The sequence below is a fragment of the Rhineura floridana genome, chromosome 16, assembly GCF_030035675.1.
Source record: "Rhineura floridana isolate rRhiFlo1 chromosome 16, rRhiFlo1.hap2, whole genome shotgun sequence".
NCBI classification, from domain to species: domain Eukaryota; kingdom Metazoa; phylum Chordata; class Lepidosauria; order Squamata; family Rhineuridae; genus Rhineura; species Rhineura floridana.
The window spans coordinates 29,606,934-29,625,452 of record NC_084495.1 but is presented as its reverse complement, the minus strand read 5'-3'; the positions used below and the strand labels follow the sequence as shown (position 1 = coordinate 29,625,452).

Below are 18,519 nucleotides of genomic sequence, written 5' to 3'. Positions count from 1 at the left end.
GAAAAAAGGGAGAACAAAGCGTATTTTGGCCAAGTGCTTGGAGAGGAGGTGGGCAAGGGGTCAGCCAGCAGCAACAAGACTTACTCTGTAGTCATATGTTGACTCTGGGTTTTCATCGCAAGCAATGACCTCGGGCGCCATCCAGTAGGGGGTCCCGATGAATGTGTTTCTCCTGCCAATCGTCCTGTCTAGTTGAGCACTCACTCCAAAATCCACTGCAAAAAGCCACGCAGGCAGAAAGCAATGAAGCAAGTGAGGGGGTGCGTGTGGCCACACGTCAGGTTGCAAAAAAGCAGAGCAGAACCACAGGGAAAAGGGGGGGGTGGTTCACACATGCAGCCACGTCACTTGACTTTTGTTGGCCGTTTACTTGACACTTGATGGCGTGCAGCTGAATGCATGAAGCGACTCCAATCAAAAGCATTGTGTTTGAGGTGATGCTGATCGATAATAATAAAAAAATGTTTAGTTGATGAAACATTTACATTAATTGATTAAAGCCTTCGGATTGATTAAAAACATGCTCCTAGCGAATCAGGCAGCAATATATTTTTAAAATTGTTAATGATTTTCTTAATTTAAGTGCTTATTTATTATTTATTTTATTGATGTATAGCACTTATACACCTCTGAATCACTAGAGTTCTAAGTGGTGTGCAGAAAAATAAGCCATACAGAGAATAAAAATGCATCATAAAACCAAACAGAAACCCGAACGCTACCCTAAAATGCCAACTGGAATAAGAAAATCTTTGTCATATGCCTGAAGTTTAGAGGGGGGGGGGAGGCTGTCCAAACTCAGTTGGGAGGGAGTTCCATAGGCTTGGACCCACAACACTGAATATAGCTTCTAATAAAACTCCACATTTCTAATGGATATTCCATATGAAAATTCATATTGAAATGTGTAGTCATATCATATTTTATTTTCACACAAAATCTATTTTTATATATGTGTTTTATGTCAGTCATGCATTTCTAAATGCATGCATGTTTGGTACTTTTTTATGAGAACTGTACCACGAAATTCAGAGAAGTGGAAAAGCTGACAGATAATTACATTCTGAGCCACACATCAATCCAGGAGCTGTGGATCAGGTCAGTTTGCAATGAAGTTCACAGAAATAAGCATCTCTCTCTTTGGGCTGTTTGTTGTGCGTTGTTGCAACAAGAGGATGGATTCAGTGGCACATAATAGTCTCCGTCACAAGGATCACATACCTAGTTTCACTTCAGCGTTTTCTGTTAGGAGCACATTCTGCCCTTTAATATCTCGGTGGATAACGTGATGAACATGTAAGTGTGCTAATCCCTGGAAGAAGAAATCACACTGTTTGAGCTTCCTTGCCCTTTTCTGCTTCTATTCAAACTAGACATTAGGACTCGTATCTTGGGTGAAGAAAGGATATCTCCCACTATCTCATTCATTCATTCACTCACTCACTCACTCACTCACTCACTCACTCACTCACTCACTCACTCACTAAGTATACCCTTCTGGGGTGGATTGTGGGTGGGAAGTCCTGGTAAATAAGGAATGTATTGATATGGGCCTGTGATGGGCAGGTTGACTGTATGGTGACTTCCCTGGCTGGTGTGATGGTTTTTGACATCGTGTGCTGTCTTGACAGGCTAATCTTAAGGACCTAAGAGCCAGTGTGGTATAGTGGTTAGAGCGTTGGACTGGGACCTGGGAGACCAGGGTTCAAATCCCTACTCAGCCATTTAGTTCCCTGGGTGACCTTGGGCCAGTCACTGCCTCTCAACCTAACTCTCCATCACAGGGTTGTTGTGAGGATAAAATTAGGAGATGGAGAACCAAGTTTGTACACCACCTTGAGCTCCCTGGAGGGAGGTGCTGCTCGTAGGAGACAGGAGAAGGTTGGGAGATATAGACCTGGTGCTAAATGGGGTAAAATTGCCCCTGAAGGACCAGGTCCGCAGCCTCGGGGTCATCCTTGACTCCCAGCTGTCCATGGAGGCTCAGGTCTTGGCAGTGAGCCGGGCAGCTTGGTATCAATTACATCTAATACAGAGGCTGCGACCCTACCTTCCTGTCCATCTGCTCCCACGGGTGGTGCATGCCCTGGTCTCCTCTCGCTTAGACTACTGTAATGCACTCTACGTTGGGTTACCCTTGAAAACGGTCCGGAAATTACAGCTGGTACAGAACGCGGCGCCGCGTCTGATTAAGAACAGCCGTCGCCGTGATCACATCACTCCGGCGTTAGAAGATCTACACTGGTTACTAGTTGTTTACCGGGCCCAATTCAAGGTGTTGGTATTAACCTTTAAAGCCCTATACGGTCTCGGCCCAGTTTATCTAAAGGAGCGCCTCCAGCATCAACAAATATGCCGCCTGACGAGATCAGCCACTCAAGACCTTCTCTTGGTCCCACCAGTTAAAACAGCTAGGCTGGTGCGGACCAGAGAGAGGGAATTTTCAATTGTGGCCCCCACCCTCTGGAACTCTCTGCCTTATGATCTTCACCATGCCCCCTCCCTGCCAAGTTTTCGCCAAGCCTTGAAAACCTGGCTATTCAGGCAGGCCTAGAAGACCCCTGGGGTAGCCTAATTTTATCTGCTATAGCTGTGGGTGGTTTTAGTTTAATTTTATATTAGATTTTTGGTTTATATGTGTATTTTATATGCTGTATTTTACTTGACTGTACGCTGCCTAGAGTGGCCGCTAGTGCGGCCAGATAGGCGGCCTAGAAATAAAATTTTATTATTATTATTATTATATATGTAATAAATGAATAAAATAAGCCCTGCTACTGGATCAGGCCTAGTTCCATCTAGTCATAAGAACATAAGAAGAGCCTGCTGGATCAGGCCAGTGGCCCATCTAGTCCAGCATCCTGTTCTCACAGTGGCCAACCAGGTGCCCGGGGGAAGCCCGCAAGCAGGACCCGAGTGCAAGAACACTCTCCCCTCCTGAGGCTTCCGGCAACTGGTTTTCAGAAGCATGCTGCCTCTGACTAGGGTGGCAGAGCACAGCCATCATGGCTAGTAGCCATTGATAGCCCTGTCCTCCATGAATTTGTCTAATCTTCTTTTAAAGCCATCCAAGCTGGTGGCCATTACTGCATCTTGTGGGAGCAAATTCCATAGTTTAACTATGCGCTGAGTAAAGAAGTACTTCTTTTGTCTGTCCTGAATCTTCCAACATTCAGCTTCTTTAAATGTCCACGAGTTCTAGTATTATGAGAGAGGGAGAAGAACTTTTCTCTATCCACTTTCTCAATGCCATGCATAATTTTATACACTTCTATCATGTCTCCTCTGACCCGCCTTTTCTCTAAACTAAAAAGCCCCAAATGCTGCAACCTTTCCTCGTAAGGGAGTCGCTCCATCCCCTTGATCATTCTGGTTGCCCTCTTCTGAACCTTTTCCAACTCTATAATATCCTTTTTGAGATGAGGCGACCAGAACTGTACACAGTATTCCAAATGCGGCCGCACCATAGATTTATACAACGGCATTATGATATCGGCTGTTTTATTTTCAATACCTTTCCTAATTATTGCTAGCATGGAATTTGCCTTTTTCACAGCTGCCGCACACTGGGTCGACATTTTCATCGTGCTGTCCACTACAACCCCGAGGTCTCTCTCCTGGTCGGTCACCGCCAGTTCAGACCCCATGAGCGTATATGTGAAATTCAGATTTTTTGCTCCAATATGAATAATTTTACACTTGTTTATATTGAATTGCATTTGCCATTTTTCCGCCCATTCACTCAGTTTGGAGAGGTCTTTTTGGAGCTCTTCGCAATCCCTTTTTGTTTTAACAACCCTGAACAATTTAGTGTCGTCAGCAAACTTGGCCACTTCACTGCTCACTCCTAATTCTAGGTCATTAATGAACAAGTTGAAAAGTACAGGTCCCAATACCGATCCTTGAGGGACTCCACTTTCTACAGCCCTCCATTGGGAGAACTGTCCGTTTATTCCTACTCTCTGCTTTCTGCTTCTTAACCAATTCCTTGTCCACAAGAGGACCTCTCCTCTTATTCCATGACTGCTAAGCTTCCTCAGAAGCCTTTGGTGAGGTACCTTGTCAAGCGCTTTTTGAAAGTCTAAGTACACTATGTCCACTGGATCACCTCTATCTATATGCTTGTTGACACTCTCAAAGAATTCTAATAGGTTACTGAGACAGGACTTTCCCTTGCAGAAGCCATGCTGGCTCTGCTTCAGCAAGGCTTGTTCTTCTATGTGCTTGGTTAATCTAGCTTTAATAATACTTTCTACCAGTTTTCCAGGGACAGAAGTTAAGCTAACTGGCCTGTAATTTCCGGGATCCCCTCTGGATCCCTTTTTGAAGATTGGTGTTACATTTGCCACTTTCCAGTCCTCAGGCACGGAGGAGGACCCGAGGGACAAGTTACATATTTTAGTTAGCAGATCAGCAATTTCACCTTTGAGTTCTTTGAGAACTCTCGGGTGGATGCCATCCGGGCCCGGTGATTTGTCAGTTTTTATACTGTCCATTAAGCTTAGAACTTCCTCTCTCGTTACCACTATTTGTCTTAGTTCCTCAGAATCCCTTCCTGCAAATGTTAGTTCAGGTTCAGGGATCTGCCCTATATCTTCCACTGTGAAGGTCCAGGACCTGAGGGCACTCCCCTCTTCCCAACCCGCACTTGTGATTCCCTCAACTGGTATTCAAAGGTTTGATAGGAAGAAACAGGTCATGGCACAGGCTGGCACCAATAACACTGAAAAAAAATCTGGATTCTGGAAGGAACATTTAGGTTGCTAGGGAAGACACTGCAGTCCAGAATCTCCAAGATCTAGTTTTCAGAAATGCTACTAGTTCCATGCGCAGTGCCAGCAGCTCTGAAGGCAGAAAGTTTTAAAAGACAAAGCACGAGAGGCAATCATTGCAGTGCGGAGTCTGTTCCTACTCGGTGTTCCAGCCAACCATACCCTCTTCTAGCATACTCCATTCCATTCCTGGCTTTTGTCTCCCAAACAGACCCTCAAGCATTCCACTGCCACTGAGCATGCTCAGTATTTCTACTAGCATGTTCAGTCTTCACTAGGCTGCTGTATGCAATCCCCCCCCCTTCCTTTTTCCTAAGGATTTTTTGAACTGCTAAAAACTTTAGCATCCCCTTGAGTGTGCTGATAACTCCCTCATTTCCCAATTGCTCCATTTGGGCTACATAGCCACCATAACTTAGCAACCAAGTTCTCTCTTAGTATACATGGTGAGTGTCATTTCAGGTTTGATACAAAATGTTTGCTTCCACATTTCATTAATGTCACTCTTACCCTGAGAACTTCCCTGCATATATATGCAATCCAGTCTTCTTTGAAACAGTTTCCTTTGGTCTTCTTCACCAAATCTGTTACAGAACCGGCTCCACAATATTCCATTACCAGCTGGGGAAGAGCAAAAGCACAGTTATTTATTGTAAAATAAGAAGATTTGAGGAAGACATGGCAAAAAAAGGAAAAAGAGATGAGGGCAGAGAAAAACAAGCAGACCAGTTCTTAAAAGAAGTTCTTCCATAGTAGAACATAGTAGTTCTTCCATCTGGAATGGAAACTGTTCAAGGAAAGGAACAGCCAAATGAAGCTAGTCTCTCAGTAACACTGATGGAGGGGTTTTGCTTCCCATCTCTCCTTTCTGCCTCAAGGAATGTTGCTAGATAATAGCTGAGGACGGGCCTCTCGGCAGATCCATTGGAATGACCCTGTTCCCTGCCTCTGCCTTTGCCACAGCCTGATGGAATGACTGCTAGCAGATGACACTGAAAACAAGCATGCACATGCATGCATACATTGCACTAGACGCTCATGCTTCCATTGTTTCCATTTTGCTGTAATAACCACACACACACACCCCTCTTCTAATGTTGCAGGCAACATTTGCTTCTGTTGGATTTCTTTGGTCTGGTCACAACTGCTAATTTCATGGACAACTGTGCAAGACAACAATTACAGTAGCCATCAGTCAGTTTCCAGACGGTAAATAACCATGACTGATCTCCCTATGCAGCCACAAAATTACAGGCATAGAGAAGGCCCAAAGGCCAATGAGCCCAATGTTTGGCACTAACGTATGATTCTTCATAGCAAAATATTAGATCATATCTTCCAGATACTAAACTACAGGCAGGATCAGCCAAGAGCTTCTTGATGTGTGCATTGATGCTCCTTGTTTGTGGAGGAAGGAGAAGCATTGCCCTCCTAGGGCCAGCATGGCTCCATACTTCTCCCATTCTGTTGGCTCCTTCTGACCTAGCATGGTTACAAGCAGCAAGGTCTGTAACTGGGGAAGGGCCATAGCTCAGTGTCAGAACATCTGGTTTCCATGCAGAAGGTCCCAGGTTCAATCTCCAGGTAGGAGTCAGAGAATCCCTTTCCTGAAATCCTGGAGAGCTGCTGCTAGTCATTGTAAACAATAGTCTGACTCAGTATAAGGCAGCTTCCAGTAGCAGATGATGGGGTGGGGTGCCACCATTCACCTGACCATAGGTCGGTCATGTTGCTTACTGGGAGGTAGGAGGGGAGGGATGCACCAGCGGGGAGGTTGGCACTATGCAGACAAATTGGCAGGAGCACCAGATTGCATTTGCACCATGCTAACCTTGCTGCTGGCTCAGCTGTAGCCACTGACAAGACAAATTCATGGAGGAACAGTACATACAGTTGAAATCAACAGTCTTCACAGTACAATCCTGTACGTGTCTGCTCAGATGAAAAGTCCTGCTGAGTTCAATGGGGCTTCCTTTTAGGTAAGTGCGTTTAGGATTGCAGTCTTAATGTCTGCCTTACAAATGTGCAGGATCACACACATCAGTAAAACGCTGCATAACAAGAATCTTGATGCAATCATACATAGAAGTACATCAATATATAACAAGGCATATGTGCATATAATTAACAGACTATGGAGGGAAGACACATACAGACTGTAGCAACAAAGCTGTGGCAAGCAGTATGTGCTGCAATTCAAGACTAATAACAATAATTTCTTTCATTTAGGAATTGCTTCCTATGAAGCATCTCCCAGCAATTTCACAGCAATACAATAAAAACATATATAAAAGCTGCATACATAAAAACAAATTCAAATCCAATACAAATAGAGACTGGGATAATAATCTCCATTTAGAAGGCCTTGTCAAGTCCCAGCCAGAGGGATCCTCATCAGGTTCCATCTGAGAGGGAGGGGCCAGAGCCAGGATGAGCCGTCTGCACCTGGGGCAAGTTCAGAGGTTGAACAGCCCCCGAGGCCAAGGGAACGGCGTCGCCTCTGATGCCAGATGGAGACCCAGCCCATCCGGAGGAATGCCCGATTACAGGCCCAGACTCCTTGAGAGCAAAGGTCTGGCTTCAGGTGATCAATAGGAGTCAGCTGAGGTTTGGGGTGTGGTTCAGCAACTTCAGCATTAAAAAACCCCTGTGGACCCCACACCTGTCTCTTGCCTTGCCCTTTACTTGTGTTGCTTACAGGGGGCTTGGCTTCTGACCCTGATTCTTGCTTGACCGCCTTGGTTTTGAGGCGGACTCTGACTTCAGACCAGCCCTGGATTCTGCCCTTGTGCTGCCCTCACTTGTGGTTCTGCTGGGGAGTCTCTCACCTCCTTAAGGAGACTGGAGAAAACAGGGCAGGCTTGTTGAAAGAGGGGAGTCTTCAACAGATGCCAAAAACACAACAGAAGAAAATGCCTGTCTGATGTGTAACAGGAGGGAGTTCCAAAGGGCAGGTGCTGCTACATTAAAGGCCCAGTCCTGACATCATGCAAAACAGACCTCCTGATAAGATGGTACAGTGATACCTCAGTTAACAAATCCTCCAGGAAAGACGTTCCTGTTAACAAAGGCTTTTGTGTGTGTGTGTGAGTGTGAGTGTGTGTGTGAGTGTGAGTGTGAGTGTGTGTGTGTGTGTGTGAGAGAGAGAGAGAGAACGAACGAACACTGGATACTTACCCACAGCTGGTCATCCTGACCCGCAGGACTTTTCTTTACAAATGCTCCATAATACGTTGCAATGTTCCTGTGATGGGAGTATTTCTTCAACATATTTATTTCCAGTTTGATTTCTTCTTCTTCATCCTGTGTCAAAAACAGGGGAGGGAGATTAAGGGCATGTCAATATGTCGACAGTATACAGGCAGGGAAGGGCTGTAGCTCAGTGGCAGAGCATCCGCCTTGCATGCAGAAAGTCCCAGGTGCAATCCTGGCATCTCCAGGTACAGCTGGGAGAGACCCCTGCCTGAAACACTGGAGAGTCAGTGCCAGCCAGTGTAGGCAAGACAGGCCAATGGCCTGACTCAGTCTAAGGGCAATTCGTATCTTCCTATTTCTGGTTTTCTCACCTGCGCCCAAGGAGAGACTGAGCCCACATTTATTTCAACGGGGCTTGAGCAAGGAAAGTTCCTGTTGCAATAGTTTTATACACTTATACATGATGTGGAATAAGTGGATACAGAGTCTCTCACATATGTAATACTAGAATAGGGACGGAGAGCCTTTGTTGGATTCCAGCTCTCAATAGCTCCAGCCAGCATGGCCAACAGTCAGGGATGATGGGAACTGCAGGAACATAGAAAACTGCCTTATACTGAGTTGGATCACAGGCCCATCTGGCTCAGTATGATCTACACTGACTGGCAGTGGCTCTCCAGGGTTTCAGGCAGGGAGTCTCTCCCAGCCCTACCTGGAGATACCAGGGATTGAACCTGGAACCTTTTGCTTTCAAAGCAAATACTCTACCACTGAGCTATAGTCCCAACAACATCTCAAGGGCCACAGGTTCCCTCACCTCGGCACTAGAACGTTGGATTACCCAATAAAGTTGATAACTAGTAGAGCAGGGGTAGCCAATATGGTGCCCTTCAGATGTTATGTCAGCCTTTCCCAACCAGTGTGCCTCCAGATGATGTTGGACCACAATTCCCATCTTTCCTGACCATTGGCAATCCTAGCTGAGGCTGATGGGAGTTGTGGTCCAACAACATCTGGAGGCACACTGGTTGGGAAAGGCTGTATGTTATTACTTTTGTTGTTGTTGTTCACAGGCCCCCAAAGCATATGAATACAAAAGAAATATACAGCAAAAGCACAATCAATACAATCAAAACAACATAAAATAGCAAAACCACAAAAATAACAAAATATCTTATCACACTGGATTTGGGTTATTGCAAGGCTTTGGCCCTCCAGATGTTGTTGAACTATAACTTCCATCAGCTCCAATGGTCTGGGATGATGGATGTGGTCTGGTAACATCTGGAGAGCCAAAGGTTCCCCACACCTGTTTTATTGGATGACAGCTCCTATCCTCTCCAGCCAGCAAGGAAAATGGTCAGGGATCACTAAGCAATGGTTGGGGGGCACAGGTTCCTCACTTCTAGACTAGAAAAGTGGATCACCCAATAAACCTGATAGGCATTAATTATGGGTAGACAATATGGTGGCCTCCAGCTGTTGTTGGAGTACAACGCCCATCAGCCCCAACCAGCATGGCCAATGGGTAGGGATGATGGGAGTTGTAGTCCAGCAATATCTTGAGGGCTCCATGTTGGCTACCCCCACAGGAGATTCAGGACACCCTAAAGAAAGTCATTCTTCACACAATGTATTTGGTACTTAGAGAGGGGCGTTGTCAAGCAACTTGGCAATCGTACATATTGAAAATGTGCTTTTTGTTTAAATTTCTGCAATGTCTTTAATTATGTTGTCTTATTTAATATGCTGTATGGCACCCTCAGCTCCTTTGAGAGTAAAAGCAGGATAAAAATCAAATTAATAACCACAAACAAACAATAATACATTTATGAAATTCATTGCCACAAGATGGGATAACAACCACGGGCTGGGATGACTTTAAAATGAGAACGGGGTAAATGCTTGGAAAACAGGTCTACCAGTTGCTTTTAGCATAAGATCTAAAGCCCTAAGCACATGCTGTGTTAAATACATGACTTGCAGATGGAACACAGGAAGCTCTCTTATACAGAGTCAGACCCTTGGCCCACATAGCTCAGTATTGTCTACACTGACTGGCAGCAGCTCTGCAGAGTTTCAGGCAGGAAGTCTCTCCCAGCCCTACCTGGAGGTGCTGGGGATTGAACCTGGGACCTTCTGCATGCAAAGCAGATCCTCCATCACTGAGCTGTAGACCTTCCCCAACGCTGATGGAAATTGTTCCCTTCTGCAACTAGGATTAAAAGGGGGGGGAATCCCCTGACATTCTCAACTGATTCATCAAGAGCTGGTGGTCCTCCTACTCAATTAGCATGCATGGAGCTGGCCAGCCACTGGAAACTGACAGGGTTCACCATGAAAGGCTGGCTTGATAGTACTTGAGATATGGCTTATCAGAATGGACTACTTGAAGGGGTTGAGAAAAACAGCCAATTTGACAGAATCTGGATGTCTTTTCTATTTTATGTAAATAGAGATGGACATTTGTTGCAACCTCCATTAACCCAAATCACATTGTGGAGAGAGTATGTTCATGGACCAGCAACCCAAAAAACACTTGATGTTTGTATTCATACAACTCAACAGACATTGTATTGATTGGTCATAATGCTTTTATTTTACATGGACATATTGTATTGATCTGCTCTGCTTGTATTGTTTATATTGTTCTTTGTTGTATTACCAAAACGTTTTTTTAAAAATTAGTATTAAAAAAATAATTCCTGGACGTTTGATGCAGGTGACACATTTGTTAAACTCTAAGCCAACCTTTCCCAACCTTTAGGTCCTCAGATGTTGCTGAACTCCCATCAGCCACGGCCAGCATGGCCAATGGCCAGGAAAGATGGGAACTGTAGTCCAGCAACATCTGGAAACTGAAAGGTTGGGAAAGGCTGCTCTAAGCAGAACCTCCATGCTTAGAGGTAGCATGCCACTGAAGATCTGTTACTGGGAGCTACAGCAGGAGAAGTCTATTGCTTTCATGTCCTGCTTTTGGGCTTCCCAGAATAATCCAGCTGGCCACTGAGGATGCTGGACAACATGGATATTTGTTCTGATCTAGCCAGGCTCTTTTTTACAGTCATATTTGTTGCCCTCAAAATCTGTATAGGTAGTATCTGGCCTGTAAACAACAGCAGGACCAGCCCAAGACATTCTGTGACCTGGGACAAGGCAGCCAATGCCATCTACTCCAAGTAGAACTTAACTGGATACAACTGATAATAATAATGATGAATAAATGCTGTCCTTTTGAAATCAGCTTCCTGTGGACGCTGCCTCATTTTGCTTAAGGGTAGAGCCAGCCCTGAGCAATAGCAAATAGCTCTTGTACTAAGGGGATGTTGCTTGCTTGACATGCATTTTTTCTGGGCCCCAACGGCTGGTGTATACATTCAGAAACCACTCTGAAACCCACCCACATTCAAGGTGCAAAGCATATGCCTGTAACCTCAAAAGAAACAGGTTCACATGATGGTTAACCTCACTTCCTGATGACCCCCTCTAAGTACAGCCAATCTTCTTCCAAATTTGTTTTGTTTTTAATAGTGACTGCACAGGTTGGAGAAACAAAAAACGTGCTTCACTTCAGCCATAAACTCACTAGGTGGGCTTATCCAGGGCTGGATTTAGAGGAAGCCTGCCCAAGCAACCACCTGAGGCACCAGGCTCAGGGGCGCCTGTCACAGACTATCTACTGAACTCTTCACAAACAGTACAAAACAGATTATTTTTACTTGCAAAGGTGACAACAGTGTCCTGCATAGTCAATGTTGTGTTAGCATTCTCTTGTAAAAAAGAAAAGAAAAAAGTATGGAAAGCTACAATAGATTCAACAAACGATGTGAGTGGCATATTTATTGTCTTATATGGCAGGGATAAGTCACCAAAATTGCACATCATTATTGGAAAATGGATCACAAGCGGCATAAAGATAATGGTTTTCAAAAGTTGAAGAAACGTAATGGGGTGTATGCTGAAGACACTCAAATGAAGCTATACTGAGACAGACCATTGTTTCCATCTCACTCAGTATTGTCACCCGACACAACCTTGACTCCCTAGATGTTGTTGGATTCCAGCTCCCATCATCCTCAGCCAGCATGGCCAATGGTCGGGGGTGATGGGACACAGGGTCCAACAACATCTGGGACTCAAGGTTGTGGGAAGGCTGCTCTACACTGATTGGAAGTTGCTATCTTGGTTTTCCAATTGAGGTCTTTCACAGCCCCACCTGGAGAGGATGAGGACCCAAAGTTGGGGAAATCTAGTTTAGGCAATACTCAGCTAGATGGAATAACGGTCTGCTTTAGTATCACTTCAGCAACACCTTTCCCATTTGTTCAACTTCTGAAAACCATATTTTTATGCCACTATGCTGACGCACAACTTGCATGCACAATTTATCCCTTCCATATAAGACAATAAGTGTGCAAGCATGGAAATAATTATGATCAGCCACATCATTCGTGACTGGGTCCTTCTGCATGGAAAGCATGTGCTGAACCACTGAGCTACAGCCACTCCCTGTCTGGGGTGCCATTTGGGTCCCATATGCACGCACTGTACATTTACAGCAGTAGCATACCACTTTAAACAGTCGACTGTTGTTTGTTAAGGGTGCTGAGAGTTGTTAGGCAACCCCAATCCCCCTCACAGAGATACAATTCACACAGTTCCCTGGGAAGAGAGATAGATTGTTAAACCACTCTGGGAGCTGGAACTGTTTTAGGAGAATAGAGATCTCTCCACATCCTTAACAAACTATAGTCCCCAGGATTCTTTGGGTGAAGCCATGACTGTTTAAAGTGGTATAACAGTGTCTTAAATCAGCTTTCTCAACCTTTGGGTCCCCACATGTTGCTGGACTACAACTCCCATCAGCCCCAGTCAGCATGGTCAATGGTCAGGAATTATGGGAACTGTAGTCCAGCAACAACTGGGGACCCAAAGGTTGGGAAAGGCTGCGAACAGTGCAGATGCACAGTGCTGTGCAGATAACTTGGTCAGTTATCTCACTATTATGCCACAATTATCTCCGAATCAACTGTCACCTGCAATTTAGGTCTATGAATATAGGGAATCTTTCTGAGTTGCTCTTACTGAGATAGCGTAAGCAACACAGAGAATCCTTGAAATACACTTCATGCAATGTAAAGTTATTGTGATTAGGTTGCAATGCCAAGCACTTAGCCTGCACTGTGAAGCACAAAGGAACCAGAGACACCAGCCCAAGGCACTAGTGCGCCTGGCTGTTGCCCTCATCATATCTGTTTCCCCTCAATAAAAAGAAGGTAGCAAGGCTTTCATCTTGTCGAAAAGGCCCTGCCCAATTCATTCTATCAGATAACAGGAAGTGCGGCTGGTGGGGGAGATGTTCGAGAAAACCACACTGACTCTTAGATCCAGCGCAGGCAGAATCTAAGTTCCCAGGCCCCTCCCAAATGCACAGCACTGAGGCAGCTCTTCCTGACAGATGGGCAGATTGGCCCAGGGTGATCACCACAGCATCCTGCTGCCTAAGCAGCTCACAACAAAGCAGCCCAGGATCAAAGCTGAAAGATAAAGGGGAACCCAGAACCACAAAGCTGAACTGCTGCCAGAGTCCTTCCAAAGGAGCAGACACCTTCTGCAGCCACTTTTAAAGAGGTGTCAAAATGCCTAGGGCCAGCGAAGGGCTGTAGCTCAGGGGCAGAACAACTGCCTTGCACTCAGAAGGTCCCAGGTTCAATTGATACCTGTCTGCAAGTAGGGCTGGGAATGCCACCTGCCTGAAACCCTGGAGAGCCGGTGCCGGTCAGTATATATACTGAGCTTGATGGATCAATAGTCCAGCTCAGCGCAAGGCACCTTCCCGTGACCTGCAGAGAGAAAGTGTGAACCTTGCAAATTTATCACGATGGCAAAAGCTGCATCTTTACTGAGAAGGTCAGCTCCCGTGTGAATGAGCAAATGCCAGAATGGAATAGCATTTGCATTTGCAGAATCAGAATGGAGCCAAGAAAGGCTTTTGTAGAAAGGTCAGCTCTAGGGTGAAATGGAAAGATTACTGGATCCAAAATGGAACTAAAGGACTGCCTCCCTGGCCATTAAGATCAACCTCAGAGGCCCTGCTCTGTGTCTCACCCACAAATCTGAAGTAAAGCTGGTGGTCACAAGACAGGGCCTTTGTGGTTGTGGCATTCCATTTTAGGAACTCTCTATGCAGAGATGTTTGTTTACTGCAACCTTTGTCCTCCTTTTGGTGCTAAGGTGAAAACCAGACCCTTTTAGTTCAGCAGAGTTGAGGGGAAGGGCTGTAGGGCAGTGGTAGAGCATCTGCTTTGCATGCAGAAAGCCCCTGGCTCAATCCCTGGCATCTCCAGGAAGAGCTGGGAATGTGCCCTGACTGAGGCACATTTTTTAATTACTGTTTAATTACTGTTTTTAATTACTTGCTTTTAACTGTTTTATTAATCATATTAAATGTTTTCTTGTAAACCACTCAGAGGTCTTTACATTCAAGCGGTATATACATTTTGTTAAATAATACTAAAATAAATAACAAAATATTACTTTTTTTAAAAGATCTTAGTATGAAACCTCAGAGACCTACAGCCAATCAGGTCTCACCCACACCATATATTTAACGCATACTTGTATCACTCCAACTGATATGGAGGATCCTGGGAACTGGAGTTTGTTAAGGGTGCTGATCTCACAGAGCTACAATTCCCGGCACACTTAACAAACTACAATTCCCAGAATTCTCCATGACTGTTCAAGTGGCATAAGAATGCTTTAAATGTATGGTGTGGATGTGACCTCAAAGAAGTCAGCACTGAGCTAGATGGTCCAATGACCTAACCAGGTAGAAGGCAGCTTGATACACCCAGCTACGCCACTCAACTCTGTAGTGCTACACTGTCATCACAATACCACTTCATAAGCAGGGCAGTGGCAATTAAAAATGACCCCCATCTTCTTTTAACAACTGGGAGGGGGAGATCAAAAGAACCATTGGCATCAACAACTTGTCCTCTCCCATGCCTTGCTGGCCTGACTACAGTGACCTAGATTTCACAGAGAAAATGGCTGGTATATGCAAGGGGCAGGGATGTTACGAAAACACAGCAGAGGCTACAGCAAACCGACAGGAAATCTTCTATTAGTTATCTCTGGAAACAGATAATCAGCCAGAGATCAGCAGGAAGAGCCTTTGCTGCTTCATTATTTTCAACCTGCAAAATATACACGACGAGTGTCTTCAATTGCCATGCCCCGATTGAACAAACGTGATTGAAAACGAGACCAGCTGCCTATACAACCCTCCTCAGTCCCTTTGGAAAGGGGAGCGTGGAACACAGAACTGTATTTACACAAGCGGATCATTTTCTTCCATAAATAAGCCACAATTTTATCACTTGAGGCTGGGTGTTTTATATGTCCTTCTTGTAACTTGGAGAAATATTAATTAGCAAATAGCCTGATCTGTTTATTGCGTAGGCCAGGGTTGGGAGAAATTGTGTGTCAAATTCAGCCCTCTTGGCTTCTCTAACTGGCCCTCGGAATGTTGCTCGGGCCACAACCCTCTCCGGCCCTGCTTTGCACCCCAAGTGCTTTTGCCTGGCTGAAATGTGCCCTTGATGCCTAATATCGCCTCTTGTTGGTCTGGATAGAGAACAAAGAGGAGTGCATGAGTATATGCAGAAACCAGCCTCCTGTGCAAAGGTGAAATGTACATTTGTTGCTCCGGTCACTTTTGCCTCTGGCCCCACCCATCACTGTAACGTGGAGGTTGCCATGAAGGGAATGTGGCCCTTGGGCTGAAAGAGGCTCTCCTCCCCTGGCACAGAGCCCTGGGTAGGAATCCATCCACAATGACCACTCCTCCCAGAGGTATGCTTCCAGTGGAGGCTGGGGCTGGCACACATGGACTGCTGGGGAGTCTGGCAGTCTTGCCTCAACTTTTTGCCACTAAGCAAGCTGACTGCGGGAAGAACTGTGTGGTCACATCCACAATGTGCATTTAAGGTGCATGGCTTCCCCCAAAGAATCCTGGGAACTGCAGCTTGTTAAGGATGCTGGGAATTGTAGTTCTTCTGAGGGGGTCAACCACAGTTCCCAAGATTCTTTGGGGGAAGCCATGGGCTTTAAATGTATGGTGTGGATGTCACAAGAGCAGCCCGATACTCCTAACCTGGACATTTTCTCTCCTCCATTCCTGGATTTGGTGTGTGTTTGTGTTATTCTTAGGATATAAATCTGTTAAAATAACAGTAATAAAGTAACTTTATTTTTCTCCATATCTCATATATCAGGGTGGCAGACAAGGCTCATTCTCCCAACAATCCTATTAGGTAGGTTAGTGGCTGGCCCAATATTACCCAGCGTGATACTGAACTGAACAGTTGTTCCCCCAAAACATTTTCCTCCATGGACCACTTGCAAAATTGCTGAGGGTCTTGTTGGACCACTTAATGATTGTTCTGCCTATCTGTAGCAATTGCAAGGTACTGTGGTAGATGCTGCATGCTTTTTAACTGTATTGTTATGGCTTCTTTTATTTCTTATATTGTATTTTATTGTATTAAAATTTGAATTCCATAGAATCCTATAGAATTCAAATTATACGTGTTCTTCACAGGCATACCACAGGCCACCTGAATGAAGCTTGTGGGCCACAGGTGGTCCCTGGACCACAGTTTGGGAACCCCTGGAAGAGAGGATGCTGAGAGGAGGGATGGGTGGTCCTTAACAGGTGAGAGGCTAAAGTGTGAAGATATCACTGGCCTCTATAGACCAGGAGGGTCATTGCAGGCTTCTTGATTTTCAGATTGGGAAAATGAGAGAGAGAAGCCAAAATGCACAGGTTCGCTTATCTTTACTGAACCCTGGGTTTTGGTTCTCAGTCATGCTGGCATATAAGAGAAAGTTGGAAGCTGCCTCTTTCCCCCACCCCTTCCAACAAAGCCTGACAATCTCTTTGCTCACCTCGGTCACATTCATAACCTTGATGGCCGCTAGCTGCCCGGTCTTCACGTGGCGACCCTGGGAAGGAGATAAGAACACAAAATAGGTAAGTAAGCATGCAATGCAGCCATAATTACGCAGATGAGTGACCTGTGTAAGCCACTGAATCAAATCGGTCATTTTTCAACAGACACTGTTATAAACCGGGGTTTTCAAGCAGCCCAGCTAAATTAAAATAGTTTGTACAGCATTTGACAGCAAATCCATATGAAACAGCGAGGGTGTTATTTAGTGATGGGGCCAGCAGAAAGCAAAAAGGTGGACATTCACAAACCTGCATCTGCCTGTGTTCGGTCCTTTGGATGATATTCTATACAAAGAGGTCGCTTTGCAATATAATGCAAACGTTTTACGGGGCTGACCAGTAAAACTGATGCCTGCCAGGCCAAGGCTGCTCTACATGCAGAAGGTCCTCAGGTCAATCTCCAGCTAACAAGGATTTCAGGCAGTTGGACTGAAAACGACTTCTGCCAGAGACCTTGGGTAGTTGCTGCCCGTGATGACCCTGAGGGGTATCAGGGGCTCCCCACAAATATCTCCTCATACTTCACTAACTCCCAGTAAATGTGCATCTCATGTGTACATCAAAATCCTTGCTCCCGTAATAATGGTCTTTGTCATCCCTTCATTCCCCACTAAAGGAGTCCTTTCTGAATCACCTCTGAGCCACACAATGCAGGGCTTCATGGGTCAATGGCTTGACTCAATATAAGGCAGGTTTATTTCTTCAGATAAGCAGAGGTCTGAAAAACCAAATTCTAGGAACTCAGGAAACGCTTATAGCAGGTCACTCCATTTTGTCTATCTAAGAACTTAAGAAGAGCCTGGCTGCTGGATCAGGCCAATGGCCCATCTAGTCCAGCATCTTGTTCTCACAGCGGCCAGCCAGGGGCCTATGGGAAGCCAGCAAGCAGGACCTGAACACAACAGTGTTGCCTATTCTGACTGGCAGCAGCTCACCAGGGCAATGGAGGCTGGTCCATTTAGGCGAATGGGGACTGCCCCACCAACCTCAGTCTGCCTTCAGACAGCCCCCACCTGCCTGGCTTCTTACGTACAACCTGTCCAACTGGCTGACTGTCAGTTATCACCTCCTTAGTCTCATTGATGCCTTTGTTGAACTCAGCAGGGGCCAAATCTAGAATTTGTTGGCTCTGCCTGTCATTGGCTCTGGTTCCATCTACTGTTGGCCTCCCTGGCTTCTGCCCCACCAGTCCCAAAGGCCACCAGGCACTACTTCACCAGCTTCCCACCACTACCCACCTGATCCTTTTAACTGCATATGCCAAGGATTGGACCTGGGACCTTCTACATTGAAAGCATTTGCTCTGCCACTGAGCTACTGCTCCTCTATCCAGGCTGTATTGCCAACCCACCAGATTCAATCCAACTCCAAACTACTACTGCTACTACTCATCATCATCATGATATGTCCCACACCTCCTCCTAGGAGCCCAGGGAGGCAAACAAAAACAGCAAAAGCCCTTTAAAACAGCTTAAAAACAAAACACTTTAGAACACATTAAAACAAAACAAAAACATATTAAAAACATCTTTT

At 45.4% G+C, this 18,519-nt stretch overlaps 1 protein-coding gene and 1 non-coding gene across 2 annotated transcripts in view; both read right to left on the bottom strand.

Annotated features, from left to right (window-relative positions):
• NRK (Nik related kinase) overlaps nt 1-18,519 on the bottom strand; it is a 131,560-nt gene that overhangs the window by 84,775 nt on the left and 28,266 nt on the right. The window contains exons 3-7 of the mRNA XM_061598987.1: nt 16,923-16,979; nt 7,950-8,075; nt 5,283-5,393; nt 1,222-1,312; nt 85-215 (exon numbers count right to left, since the gene is read on the bottom strand). Of these exons, the coding sequence (XP_061454971.1) occupies nt 85-215; nt 1,222-1,312; nt 5,283-5,393; nt 7,950-8,075; nt 16,923-16,979 (516 nt within the window). The remainder of the gene's footprint in view (nt 1-84; nt 216-1,221; nt 1,313-5,282; nt 5,394-7,949; nt 8,076-16,922; nt 16,980-18,519) is intronic.
• On the bottom strand, nt 8,681-8,752 carry TRNAS-UGA (transfer RNA serine (anticodon UGA)). The gene has a single exon. It is a non-coding gene; the product is annotated as a tRNA-Ser (tRNA).